The sequence below is a fragment of the Mchenga conophoros genome, linkage group LG13, assembly GCF_057382185.1.
Source record: "Mchenga conophoros isolate Kocher_MC1m ecotype Shallow Benthic linkage group LG13, M_conophoros_male_GT1.1, whole genome shotgun sequence".
Taxonomy (NCBI): domain Eukaryota; kingdom Metazoa; phylum Chordata; class Actinopteri; order Cichliformes; family Cichlidae; genus Mchenga; species Mchenga conophoros.
In genome coordinates, this window is record NC_140538.1 from 17,421,322 (window position 1) to 17,435,912 (window position 14,591).

Here is a 14,591-nt window from a genome sequence, read left to right on the forward strand (position 1 = left end):
TCAACTTGTATTTATCTTTTCAATATCTATTATACTTTTTCTTCAGTTCCAGTTTAAGTTTCATGATGTTTTTTCACCCGTTTCAGAGTTTATAATGGGTGTGTATGGGACGGAATGTTGGGGCTAGAGTGAGACAGCTCAACTGCTAGAGTGAGAGGAGCAAAAAAATTAATCTTAAAATCTTTTTTAAAACTGCTGCTGTGTCCACAGCGTTTGCTCTACAGCCACCATTTTACCCTCAAAACGTAGCCATCGCTGTCCTCTTTCATCCAATGTGTTTACTATTGTCCTAGGTGTTATGGTTCTTTCATAAATGTCACCAATGCACAGCCTCCTCCCTCCAACTCTTCCATAGACTCTAATGTTAAAATGGCTCAGAAGGTTCTTTTGAAAATCAGAAGAGCATGGTGTCTTTCCACTGTCACCACGTCCATATAATAAACTCCACAGGCATGAAAACTGAGAATTCAGTAGACTAGACATTGCTGTCGCTCACGGTGAAAGAATTTCGTCAATACGACTTGTACTTTTCATATGGGAACGATTTGTTTCGGCCTGACTTTTCTGTTCATTTTAAGCAGCAAAAGTGAGGTGCATGTCTGTGTCCGTGTGTATGGAGCCATTGGGTGCGGTCACTATAGCAACCAGGCTCACACCTGCCTGCTTAACGAGCTCTCTCTCTCACTCTGCCAAGATTCATCTTAAACACTTCTCTTTCAACTGCTGCTGTGTCCACAGTGTTACAGCCATCATTTTACCCTCAAAACGTCGCCATCGTTGTTCTCTTTCCAACATCTTGTCTTTCAAAGCTCAGAGATGTAAACTTTTTAAACTGTGTGGATCCAAGTGGAGGGATCACATTTTAGTCATTCAGTGATTCAAAGAATATGACCTTTTAATATTCTTTCAGATGTTTTCTGACTCTAAATGTTCTTTTCTCATTTCTTAGGTTTTTCTAATTTACAATTAAAACATTTTCAGCTTTTTTCCAACTTCTTCTTCTGTGTAACCTTCAGCTTTTAGCAGTTCAGCACCTTTGTTTTCAGGTTAAATTCGTTTTTTTTTTTGTTGTTTTTTTTAAATCTCATTCAATATTTTTAACTCAAAATTCAGCAATTAATTCATTTCAGTCCATACATTCAGATTCAAGCATTCACACTGCAGTTTCTTCAGAAAATGCACTTTCTAGTTCTATTTTATTATTATGGATTCCGTACGTTTTTTGTAATCTATCTCCTTCAAAACCGTTCAACTTAGAAAAACCATTCAAACACCATTAGATTCCTATTCTTTTGGACATGACTGCTTCTATTTTTCTCATTTTTAACATTTATATTTTTAATTTTATTCAACTTTTTTCAACAAAAATTTCTCATGTATTTCAATGGGGAGACCCTTCAAATTCTCATTCAACTTCCTCCTCTTTAAACTGTATCTACTTCCACATACATTGACATAGAGCCACCATTCAAACTTTAAAACGAAGACAAGACATTCAACTATTCAACTTGTATTTATCTTTTCAATATCTATTATACTTTTTCTTCAGTTCCAGTTTAAGTTTCATGATGTTTTTTCACCCGTTTCAGAGTTTATAATGGGTGTGTATGGGACGGAATGTTGGGGCTAGAGTGAGGCAGCTCAACTGCTAGAGTGAGAGGAGCAAAAAAATTAATATTAAAATCTTTTTTAAAACTGCTGCTGTGTCCGCAGCGTTTGCTCTACAGGTGTGATTTTACCCTCAAAACGTAGCCATGGCTGTCCTCTTTCATCCAATGTGTTTACTATTGTCCTAGGTGTTATGGTTCTTTCATAAATGTCACCAATGCACAGCCTCCTCCCTCCAACTCTTCCATAGACTCTAATGTTAAAATGGCTCAGAAGGTTCGTTTGAAAATCAGAAGAGCATGGTGTCTTTCCACTGTCACCACGTCCATATAATAAACTCCACAGACATGAAAACTGAGAATTTGGTAGACTAGACATTGCTGTCGCTCACGGTGAAAGAATTTTGTCAATACGACTTTTACTTTTCATTTGGGAACGATTTGTTTCGGCCTGACTTTTCTGTTCATTTTAAGCAGCAAAAGTGAGGTGCATGTCTGTGTGCGTGTGTATGGAGCCATTGGGTGCGGTCACTATAGCAACCAGGCTCACACCTGCCTGCTTAACGAGCTCTCTCTGCCACTGTACCAAGATTCATCTTAAACACTTCTCTTTCAACTGCTGCTGTGTCCACAGTGTTAAAGCCATCATTTTACCCTCAAAACGTCGCCATCGTTGTTCTTTTTCCAACATCTTGTCTTTCAAAGCTCAGAGATGTAAACTTTTTAAACTGTGTGGGTCCAAGTGGAGGGATCACATTTTAGTCATTCAGTGATTCAAAGAATATGACCTTTTAATATTCTTTCAGATGTTTTCTGACTCTAAATGTTCTTTTCTCATTTCTTAGGTTTTTCTAATTTACATTTAAAACATTTTCAGTTTTTTTCCAACTTCTTCTTCTGTGTAACCTTCACCTTTTAGCAGTTCAGCACTTTTGTTTTCAGGTTAAATTCGTTTTTTTTTTTGTTTTTTTTTTTTTTTTTATCTCATTCAATATTTTTAACTCAAAATTCAGCAATTAATTCATTTCAGTGCATACATTCAGATTCAAGCATTCACACTGCAGTTTCTTCAGAAAATGCACTTTCTAGTTAAAGTTTAATACACTGTGGAACTCTTTAGACCTCACAAGCCGTTGCCCATAATAGAAGTAATATTGCAAGATAATTAAAATCACTGTGCACTGTATTCGCTTCTTTAGAAACCACACACACTATTACACCCACAAGTTGTTGGACAAAAGCCTCTTCTTCTTGCCTCTGTACGCCACCACAGTGGATTCTAAATGAAACAATAAATGTGTGATTGAATTGCAGAATTTATTTTCAAGGGGTTTTATAAAAATAAAAAAATTGGATTTACTGTTTTGTTTGTTTTTCAGCGCTCAAAATAAGCTTCAACTAGTAATCAGCTTCCGCCTGCAACAGTACTTTGTTTCAGGTGTGACTGTTATGTTCCCAAGTAGTCCAGGTGATATGTGGAGGTAACAAGTAGCCTAAGACCGAAAAGACAACAAGCCATGGCCACCAGGGCCATAACTACTGAAACTTGTGAGTCAAAAATTTGTGTTATTTATATAATTAAGAAGAGACAAAAACCCCTGGAAATTTTTGAGTTATTAGGTCAAAAGTTTGAGATAAAACAGGACAGTTAAAAATAAATAAAATAATGGGACACTTCCATAAACTTGTCATGGAGAACCACTGCAGTGTTACGCATGCCACAATACACTTTCCATTTGAAAAACTGTAATCTCACGAGGTGTCAAAGTTAAAAAACAAACAAACAAACTACTAATTATACCGTCTACGTTATTTATAGAGGCTTTGGGCTAATCCCTAAAGATCTTATTCTCATTTAATCCAATCAGAATAGGCCCTCAGATCAATGAGCAGCCTCTCTTGAGACCTTGAGTTGTTGAATTCATAAAAAGAAATAATTTTTATTGATTGATTTTTATTAAAATCTTGTATGGTTAATCCAGAAATGCGTGTACGTTTCTCAAGTGAATGCATTATGCTTGTGAAATATTTAGCCACCACCTACTACATGGATTTATTATAGTCTTAGTAAATAAAAGTGAGAAATAAAGAACCAAACAGTGATGGGAAAGGTGACAGCGATGGTGACAGTGCATATTTTGAGAACACAGGTGAAAGGTGGGAGTAAATTTAACGGTAACTGAGCCTCTGGAGCTGACAGTGTTTCATGGTAACGTTAGCTGACTGGCTGAGGAACAAACTGAACAAGCAGCTTGTTTCAGGTAAGACAGCTCCTTCTGTTATGGGGTATTAATGTTTCTAGCTGGTTTTAATGAGCACATCAAATGTCTGTTTGTGTCTGTGATCAGTGCTCTCCTGGTTGGTAGTCTGTGTAGAATTTGCAGGTGTCAGTGTGATCCAGGTGTGACAGGCAGCTATCAGACAGATGCATTTGGATGGAAAGCCAGGTATTTTGTTGTGAAAGTTGCCAACAGATGGCATGGAAACTGATGGATAAAGCCTGCTCTGATGTTCCCCTGTAGCTGAATTCATGAATTTAATCCTGCATTAATAAACGTGTATCAGCGAAGCTTTTATAATATACAATATGCTCATATAACAATGCTGCCGATGTATTTAGTTATTAGGTGTCTGATATAGGCATTGAATTTCATCTGTATTTTGCTGTGAGTTGTTGTAGAAAGGTATTATTCAGCGTCCAAAAGTTGATCCTGTTCATCTGGGCGTAGCGTTTTGTGGGAGAAACGTTTCGTCATTAATCCAAGTGACTTCTTTTGGAGATTTACTTTCCTGGATGATTGAGAATGCATCAAGACGTATTATTCAGTGGTTGACTGCAACTTCCTTGCATACTAAACAGATACTGAGACAACAGAAACACCAGAGATTATGTGGTTTGTTAAGTTTCAACTTGAATATGGTTAAGCATTTATTCTTTTAGATTTTGTCACCCCAGTTAACGCACAGAGAGTGGGTTAGTTTATAATTTTGATGATACAGTAATAATCCAGCAAATGAATACAAGCAATGGAGCTGAAATATAAGATTTTGTGCAGAATAACCTCATATTATTGTAGCCGCAGTCTGATTTCCAGGTAATGAATAGATGTCAATTGCTGATATCTTTTTAACCTCCAATAAAAATGAGCCCCAAGCTGTCAGTGATTCAGCCAAATGTTAAATGCTTTTCCATCCTCTTTTGGCAGCAGTTTAAACATTTCAGTTCTCTGGACTTTTTCACATTAATAACTGTAAGAGGGGAGGCTGTCAAAAAACCCAACTGAGAATATATGAGGTAGGAATCAGAATTTTCATGATTTAAATCCATGAATATTAATGCTTGCGGTGGGAATTATTTATGATGATATACATAGTATATTTGTATGAGTGTGTTTTCATTATGCTGCAGTACAATTGGACCAGAGGGAAAAATATGTTTCAGGTGACCCATGACATGCATTTCCAGTACGTAGATTGAGGAGGACACTATAAATATTCTAGTACAAGTCGACATCACAAACAAATTTTCTGCAGTATTGATTAACCTCAATGGCAGTGTTACGGATGTTAGAAGCCTTGGCATTATTTTTTTACCAGTCAACATTAAGAAAAAAAATTCTTTACTTGAACTTTGCTGGTTTCCCATGTGCACTGCAGTCGCAAACTTTTTAATTTTTAACCTTTCCCCTAAAAAAGTGCATATGACACTACAAATACTCAGTGCAGTTCAATCAGACGCTGCCAGCTAGGGCTGTGCAACATTATATCATCCACAATAATACTGTTAATAATGCTTATGTAATAAAACTTCATATAAATGAACAAAGTTAAGCGGATTCAAATGCTTTAAAATCAAGTGATGTAATGAACTTTGTTTATCAGTGTGAATTTTGACAGAAAATTTAGTTTTAGTCATAAATTATTTAAGCTTTAGCCAGTTAAATAAAAGATTATAGTAGACTAAATGTAAAAAAGTTCATCCAGTTGACTAAAGTATAAAAGCGTCTTATTTTCCTTGACATTAAGTGTGAAATGTGTCCAATATGTCAACTGTTCCTCTCAGTCGCTGACCTATTGTCACATTTTCATGAGAAAGAGGAGCATGAGAGTTAGCTGAACATGTTGCACGCAGATCTGAGGGTTGTGCATCTCAGGGTGCTGCTCGAGGAGATCATTTCTGACTGGATCAACTCGTCCCAGTTTTTTTTCCACACATCTGAATTAGCTCTGATTAGATCTCATCCCTCCGGAATATTTTCATCTCCTCTTGTATCCTGTGGCAGGGCGTGGTCTGCGGTGCCGTGCAGGGAAGGCGGATGCACCTGCACAGCATCCACAATCATGTCCCAGCCTGTGGTTGTGGTTGTTGCAGCCCATTGTGAGTGTACAGCAACCGCGTGTTGGAAAAGTGGTTAATAAAGATGCTGCAAAGCATGAACATGCCACCGGGTCTGGCGTGGTCATTCGCATATCCATTTCATTTCATCATGATTTTTTTATCCTCGTCCAGTAGTTTTTATTTAGTTATCGTCTTGTTTTTGGCAGAAAAAAAAATCTTGGTTAACAAAATTACCACTGGATTATATGACATGTTTGATTAGATGATTATTCATCATTCATTTTTATTTACCACACTCGTCAAGGCTGCTAAGGATGCGCCCACTCCAGATATAACCACCCCCCCCTGGGAGTTTCTTGAAGACCAGAGGGGTACAGCCTCTGAGCTACACTCTTCCCTACACTCATTTAACCCAGTGTGGAGGTTCTGCTGGACTGCTGGAGGGAACACAACAGACTCTACCCACGACTTTCAAAACTGGCATAAAAAGTACTTGTGTGTTCCAGCTACAAGTTCCCTGTGAGAGCGAGTTTTAGCACTGGGGGAAATGTGGCGACCTGCCTTTTCGTCCCTCGAGTGGGAAAATATCGACAGGCTGATGTTTCTTTCCAAAAACCTGTAAACACTGAGGCAGTAAGCCTTTCCTGCACAATCCTGTCTTGAATTCTTATTTGGTTGCATTTTAATGTTGTTTCATGCAGCACGCCTCTTTCTTTAAGCTTCTCCACCTTTCGCCTGTCTGCATTTACCGCGTCAAGTAATAAAGCATAAGTTCCTTCAAAGCTATTTTTAAAACTGTAGTCTCCACTTAGTAGCCATCCTTGCTGATCTTCTTCCATACTTTCGAGCAGCTCCTAAAAGAGTCCGGGAAATAATTTATTTCCTTGCAAGTGGGTCACTAAGCAGACGGGGAAGGTGAAATATTGAGATGCATTAAATCATTGGTAGCTTAAAGGTGGGATGTTTTGAGCTTACAGATGTGTCTGAGTACATTGGCCTGTCTCTGTGTGTGTGTATCTGTGTGTGTAGGGTTGAGGTGGTGTTTCACTCTCTAGGTCTTTAATAAGTTAGGGCCACTGGAGCCCATGGTTTAATTAAGAGTTGGAGACAGATTTAGGCCTCGGCAGCACCACGCTGGTCTTCTCCTTGGACACACATGCACACTAAAGAAGCAGGGGTGTCCTTGGATGTTTTATGAATTACAATCAAACCTTTGAAATAAGATGGACAGCACCAAGAAAAGAAGCACATTCTGGAAAAATGGTAAAAAAAGGATGAACTTAGTGGGGAAACAAGACGTAATGTTCAGAATAACCGAGGGGACTGATAGACGTGAGAATGAATTGCACAAGAAGACGGTGGTTTTTAAAATCACACCGGAAATCTTCTGTATTCAAGGATTTCTACAGCAAGCCTATTCAGCTCTGGCTGTTTCTGAAAGCATGGGGGAAAGGTGAGGGGGAAACAGGCCTGTCGGAGCCGATAAACTGTACACCACGATTATTTATCTCAGCTGCAGGTGAAGCCTTGAGATGTGAAATGTACAATTTCAGAATAACAAGACAAACTTTTTCCCCCCTCCTCTCTGTCTGAATAATAATACTTTATCTGTGTTTTTCTGCTGTTTTGTTTCTCCACCTATGCGTTTTTTTTTAAAGCATAAAAAGTGTATATCATAGAGAGAACATAGAAGGAACTGCACAGCAAAGACTTTATGATAAAGCTGAAATAAAACTGCACGTAGCCCCTTTATTCTCTCACGCAGTCGAAATTCAGGTGTTGGGCATCAGGGCTGATTTTTTTTAAATGTTGCCTTTTATTTTCTCTCACTTTTGAAAAAGTTGTTTTCAATGTTTAAATCATGCCCCATCCAAAATGACCATCTTCACACTGCATATAAAGGAGCTTAACAAGTTAGTGTAGCACTTTCTTTCTAAAGCCTTCTGTCACACACACGCTCTCCAATGCACGATGAGTTATGCGTTGTCAAAAACTTCCATAAAACTTTAGCAGTTTTTGCCGCTTCAGAATCATAAGAATTCATTTTGGCCCTAAAAACAAATCTTTACATCATATTTTTATTACTTTTGACTGAGCGTGTTGCTGCAGTGGGATGTTTGTTTAGGGTTTTTTCAGTCAGCGCAGAGATCAATCTTAACATTTTCTTCAGGCAAACTGGCAAAAGAGAAAAAACATCAGAAAATTTAGTGCCTCTTTTATTTCCTGTATACACAAACAAAACTTCAAGGAGAGTGATACCCCTGCAGTGAAAGAGCTGTTCTGTTACTGGCTGTGGTGACATGAATGTATTGTTCAATAGAATATTTAATTAAATATTAAGGTTTTTGTTATTCAAACATTACTTGGTTCCTATTACCGGTACTGAAATTTTTCATTTACTAGAAAAGTCACATGTCATGCATCAGGCATGAGTAAAAATTATGTTTTTTAGAGCCCGAGTAGATTGTGTCTTGTGATTGCATGGATGAACTTTACGAGTAAACTAGGACACTGACAGAGGCTTTGGGACCATTGTAAGGTCATGACTTTGACCCAGTGTTCATCTCTTCCAAAGTTTTTCTGTAAGAAACATGGGATGTAGTAGCTTGAATGATTTATAAAAGAAGGCTCAGGTTGATAATGATTTATTCAGAGGAGCCAGATGACATGGGAGTTACAGCTGGTGAAAAACTTTAGATCAGTCTCTAGTAAGAATATAACCCATCTCTCAGTGACGTCCAAGGGAAAGTGAGCAGTCAGGTGAATGAGACAATCCAGAATCTTAATGGGGAGAAGAAAATCAATGAGCAGGGAAAAGGTTACTCAGAAATAACCAAACTTTTGCCTGACTAGTCGTCACTGAAATAGGTGTAATGATCTGGTGAAGGCTGGAGGCCAAGCTGGTGGTTTTATGGGCAGGAAGATGATGAGGAAAGTGGAAACAGGTGTGCCCATGGGCCCTCATAGAACATGGGAGAGAAATAGAAAGACAATTGGGACAACTGGCCAGAAGCTTTAACAGCTGATTAGATGATGGTGGACCAACAATCTGACCAAGTGGCAGAAACGGCAGAGGAAGCACTTGTTCTGCTAACATAAATCCGCAGGTTCCAAAGTTATGAACGCGAAGGATGGTATGCAAACACTGAATACTAGCTAAAAAATTACGTTAATATTAACTTAAGAGAAGTCTGCGCAGAAAGAAAGAGATGAGAATGATGTTGATGGCAAAAAGATGGGTATTTACCGAAAGTGAGATGGTCAACTGCAGATCAGTATTGGAAGAAACTGTGAACAACTACCAACAAAATGCGCTGCAGGTCAGAATGTTTACTGGGACAGAATGACTCCCTTTAGTGTGGACTTTAAGCAATTCAGAGTTCTGCAAAGAAAAAATACCAAACATATATTACACTAAAGGAAAATAACGAAAAAGCACAATATTGCATCTTTTAAACTGCAACCAGCTTGACATTTAATCAATGAACAGACTTTAGGTTGGCAGCTTTTTGATTACTTTTCAAAGTCAAAAGTAAATGGCTGTCAGGATAAAGAAAAAACAAACAAAAAAGCGATCGCTCGGTGTCCTTGTGCACGATACAGACAGGACGTGACCCCAATCGATGCACAGCAGACTTTTCACAGCATGGGAGATTTACGACTTGGACTTTCTCATTTAAACTCTCCAAACCTGCTAAGCAAAGGAGGCTTTCACTCAGGGATACCTTTAAAAAAAAAGAAAAATTATTTCTGCAAAGTTGTTCAATCAGTGGTACCGAGTGCAAATTTGACTTTCCTGATGAGGCTCCGCTGCTTTCACTCGCTGAGTTCATCCCTCATCCTTATTTCTCATCACATTTATTGACTTCACAAGAATTTTTTTCCCCCCAAAAAGGAAAGAGCTCCTTGTTAGTATGCAGAGCAGTCGAAGTACAAACGCCACACTTCTCTTTTTCAGAAGTATGAAAATGAAATATTCATGACTACAGAGAGCTATCTTTGAGAGAGAGCGGCGAGAGCGAGATGAAGATGGAGAAGAAAACAGTTGCCATTTTGACACGACACTCAAATTTTCATGGCGTGCCGGCCCTCTTTTAGGACACCTGAACTCCTCTAGCACCTGTTCGCTCTTTGAACCTGGAGAACAGGTAAAAATAGCTCATCTTATCCCATTCCCATTCGAACTGTCTGTCTCCTCCTCCCGTCTTTCTATTGTTCCTCCAGCGCTTTTGGCGAAATCTCTGTGACGGCAAGTAGCAAAGACTTGGCGCCATCCCAGCTGACAAACTGAAGGTTAATGAAATGCGAAAGAACTGTGAAGTCATGAAGCTGCTGCTGTATGGGCTGGTGATACACGTAAGCATTGTAAGTGCTTTTGAGTGGCTTAAGCAATGGATTAAGTGGTACAAATAACACAAAAAAGGGAATATTAATTAACCACAAAAGGACAGATTTATTTTTTCTAATGAATCAAATGAAAAGTGTTTACAATCTTCTACATCCATCACCTACTTTGTTATTTTGTTTTTAATAAAGTAGGTGAAAGTAGGTAAAATAAGCATTTATCATATTTTTATGATATTTTAATTCTCAACCATACAGGGAAATCTATATGCACAAAACATCACAAACACTGTGCCACTAGAATGGCAGCGACTCATGTGACAGACGTCAGGTCAGCTTTTGAGCTGGTCGTGCCAAACTCAATACAGAAAATGATTCTTGGAAAGATGACTCTAAACAGACGGCTAACTTTCTGGAGAGAGTTGAAAGGTGCTGCATAAAATGCTTTTACATGGGTAAATTTGCATGTAAATGTATATTTTGTCACTCTTGTGGTCTATAAGTCACAGGATAACTCAACAGCTGTTCTGTGGGATTCAGAGACAGGCAGAGCAATAGGTTGTGCCACTAGAAACTTGCCTTGTCAGACGGGAGAGAGATGTTTTCAGCTATTATTACTCCATTAAAAAAAAATAAAAAATTTAATAAATAAAAAAAATGTCATATGGATGAGTAAGTCTTTCCTTTGCCCGTTAAAAAAAGTTTTAATGTACATTTTTTTAAATGAAAAATGAGTAATATATCCTCCGTGAACCACGATCTTTGACAGGTAAAGAACACCACTGCACTAAATAGTGATTGAAATAGTTGGTAAAGGAGTTAATAATGAGATATAAACAACAACTAAACATGCACTGGGTCAAACTGACCCAAGAACATCATTGCTGTACCTGAGAAATGAACATAAAAAGAGGATTAACTAATGTTACGTTCTGGTCCCGGCAAGTAAATAAACGTAACAAATAGTTGCCCCACTCACTTCCCACCCACGCACAAACCCCAACAACGACACCTTTTTAAAGTATTTAAGCAGCCATTTATTTTCATCAGCAGTGAGCAATGCCAAAACAATAAACAAAACTCCCTATAAAACAATCCCTAGTCTTCCCTACACCAAAATAAAAAGAAGCCAAAACAAAAGACAAGTCACTTACCTAACTATCTAACGAAAAACAGGAGAAAACTTGTTCAACAAAAGAAAACGGCTTCTCACGCCTACTAGGCTGCGACAGTGAAAGTTATACAGCAAAGGAACAAAAAAGTGACCGCCACTGGTTAACTTATTTACAATTATTTACATGGCAAGGCTAGAGGTACACGTGAATACTCCAGCCTGCACTACAATGACACAACACACAACTCTGTGACCGAGTCAACGGAGTTCCAAACAGCACTCCCAGGTGACTGTCATCCGGACGTTAAGTACTGGAGGTGGTCCATCAATTATCCAGTCGGAAGGTGTGTAGAGACTCCACCCAGATACCTAGCAGCCACGCCCAGGTGTCCACCGCCTAGGAGAGAAAAAAGGGAAAATACCGCCACCATCCTCCGGTGGGAGGCACAACACCAACAAGCACATCACTGGGTCATAACAGTTTCCCCCACCCAAAAAAAATCAAACATCCAACCCCACACAAAGATGTTTGATTTACGACCTAGAGAGGGCATCAGCCATAACATTCTCTAAGCTCTTATATATCGGATCTCAATGTTGAAATCCTGTAGGAGTAAGGACCAACGCATGAGGCGCTGGTTGCTGTTTTAGAAATGTTCTAGAAAAGAAACAGACTGGGTGGTCAATGCCATTTTCATCCTCCTGCACGAGCACTGCACCCGCCCCCAAAACACTGGCGTCCACCTCTGAATCCTTGTCTTTTTCTAGCAGGTGGCCTGGTTTCAGCATTTTGCTGCTGACTGTCCTGAAAAGTGAATCTACTTGGGTCTGATTGCATGGTGGCTTCAGCGACCCTTGTGGTTTGAATATTTGTTCTTCTCGTCCCCTTGGGCTGCCTCCTATTCTGCTGCTGCTGTTGCTGGGATCCACTCGCACCTCTCCTCTGCCTAAATGTCTTTACACTGACGGTTTGAACAGCCTTTGATGTGGCACGATCGAAACCACTGTTATCTGTAAGTGGTATATCGACTACTTCTGGCGACGGAAAAACTGTGCCGCCAGCTAGATCGTTTCCCAAGATGATGTCAATACCTGCAACCGGTAACTGGGGTCGCACCCCAAGCTTAACCTCACCAGACAAAAACTGAGACGAAAGCTGCACCAAGTGTAAAGGAACCCGTATTACACACATCCTAACTCCCCAGGCTAACACATCCGCCCCACAACAGGATTGAGCTGAAAACGGTAAGACCCCCTCACGAATGAGCGACTGTTTCGCACCAGTGTCTCGCAAAATACTGACAGGAGTCCGCCGATCTTCTCCTATCAAGGAAACAAAACCGTTTGACACAAACGGCTTAAACTCCTTATCTACTTTATCAATTTCGGGTGCCATCACCTCCCCCCAAGTAGGAGAGTTTGTCTGTAGAAGGTTTATTGGGGAAGGAGATGTACCCTCCCTGGTCATTTCTTTTCTCTTCAGAGCAGGGCAAACCGCAATAAGGTGTCCCTGCTCATGGCAAAAAAAACACACGCGGTTCTCAACGGATGAGGGGATGGCACGGCGGGTGCCCCTTGGAGACCATCGGGGCGGGCCACCGGAAGACGGAAAACTGTGAGCAGGAGCCGAAAACACCACTTTATGTGTCAACACAAACTCATCAGCCCGTATAGCAGCAGCGGCGAGAGTCGTAACCTTCTGTTCGTTTAAGTAGGTTACCACAGTGTCTGGTAGTTGATTTTTAAACTCTTCTAACGTCACCAACTCACGCAGGTCTTCCAAGGTTTTTACTTCTGTAGCATGACACCACTTATCAAACAGAGTTTTCTTTTCTCTGGCAAACTCCACATAGGTCTGGTTGGCGGATTTTTTCCCATCCCTAAATCTCTGCCTGTAAGCCTCTGGCACAAGCTCGTAAGCGCGCAGGACAGCAGCCTTCACCGTATCATAGTCAAAACTGTCCTCCAGAGAAAGAGCGGTGCATACCTCTTGAGCTTTCCCCACCAATCTACATTGGAGTAAAAGAGACCACACATCCTTTGGCCAGTGCAGCGCACCTGCGATACGTTCAAACACTGTGAAATACGAATCCACCTCAGTTTCCCGAAACGCCGGCACCATTTTGATGTGTTTACTCACATCAAAGCCACCACCTGGCATCGGGGCCGGTGGCTGCGGAGATGGCGACTGCGGGGATGATGACTCCGGGGAGGGTACCTGCGGGGATGATGACTCCGGGGAGGGTACCTGCGGGGATGGTGACTGCGGGGCTAACCGAGGTACAGGAGGGCTGGCAGACACAGAGGCTCCCCTCTCTACCTCCAGAGCCCTGATCCTCAAGTGCATAGCGTCCACCTCCAACTGCTGTTTCTTTAGCTCCACCTCCTTAATGCGCAGCGTTAACCGCAGCTCCTCCATAGAAGGGCTAGGTGGAAAAGGGAGATTTTTCAGTGGGGCAGAAACACCAGCAACAGCCCCCAGCTCAACCCCCCCTGCAGGACCCGGCTCACCAAACAACCCCCTGTCCGTCAACTGGACACACAGGAGCTCCCTAAGCTCTTTCTTCTTCGCAGTCAACGGCACAGTCACATCAAAGAATTCAGCAACAAGCAAGAGGTCAGCCTTTTTACACCTGTCCAACTTCTCCGCAGACGGGCTCAGAGTGAAGTCCTCCAACTTAAACTCCATCCTAACACACACACACACACCCCCCCACACAAGAAAAAACCGCCAACCAAGAAAACAAGCCACAAAAAGAACACAAAAGAGACGAGCCCCCAATATGTTACGTTCTGGTCCCGGCAAGTAAATAAACGTAACAAATAGTTGCCCCACTCACTTCCCACCCACGCACAAACCCCAACAACGACACCTTTTTAAAGTATTTAAGCAGCCATTTATTTTCATCAGCAGTGAGCAATGCCAAAACAATAAACAAAACTCCCTATAAAACAATCCCTAGTCTTCCCTACACCAAAATAAAAAGAAGCCAAAACAAAAGACAAGTCACTTACCTAACTATCTAACGAAAAACAGGAGAAAACTTGTTCAACAAAAGAAAACGGCTTCTCACGCCTACTAGGCTGCGACAGTGAAAGTTATACAGCAAAGGAACAAAAAAAGTGACCGCCACTGGTTAACTTATTTACAATTATTTACATGGCAAGGCTAGAGGTACACGTGAAT

General features: G+C 40.5%; 1 protein-coding gene across 1 annotated transcript; it reads right to left on the minus strand.

Moving 5' to 3' along the window:
* Positions 1 to 10,405: 10,405 nt before the first annotated feature.
* On the minus strand, positions 10,406 to 14,093 carry LOC146561089 (uncharacterized). The gene is made up of 2 exons (XM_085243182.1): positions 13,623 to 14,093; positions 10,406 to 13,592 (listed from the first exon to the last, which is right to left on the minus strand). The coding sequence occupies exons 1-2, from the start codon at positions 14,091 to 14,093 to the stop codon at positions 12,099 to 12,101; spliced, it is 1,965 nt and encodes a 654-aa protein (XP_085099308.1). The 3' UTR covers positions 10,406 to 12,098.
* Positions 14,094 to 14,591: the final 498 nt, after the last annotated feature.

Excerpts from the sequence above, each read along its gene's own strand:
- LOC146561089 (XM_085243182.1), bottom strand. The coding sequence starts at position 14,093 with ATGGAGTTTAAGTTGGAGGACTTCACTCTGAGCCCGTCTGCGGAGAAG. Across the intron at positions 13,593-13,622 it reads CGGAGTCATCATCCCCGCAG|TCGCCATCTCCGCAGCCACC; the intron begins GTACCCTCCCCG and ends TCATCCCCGCAG.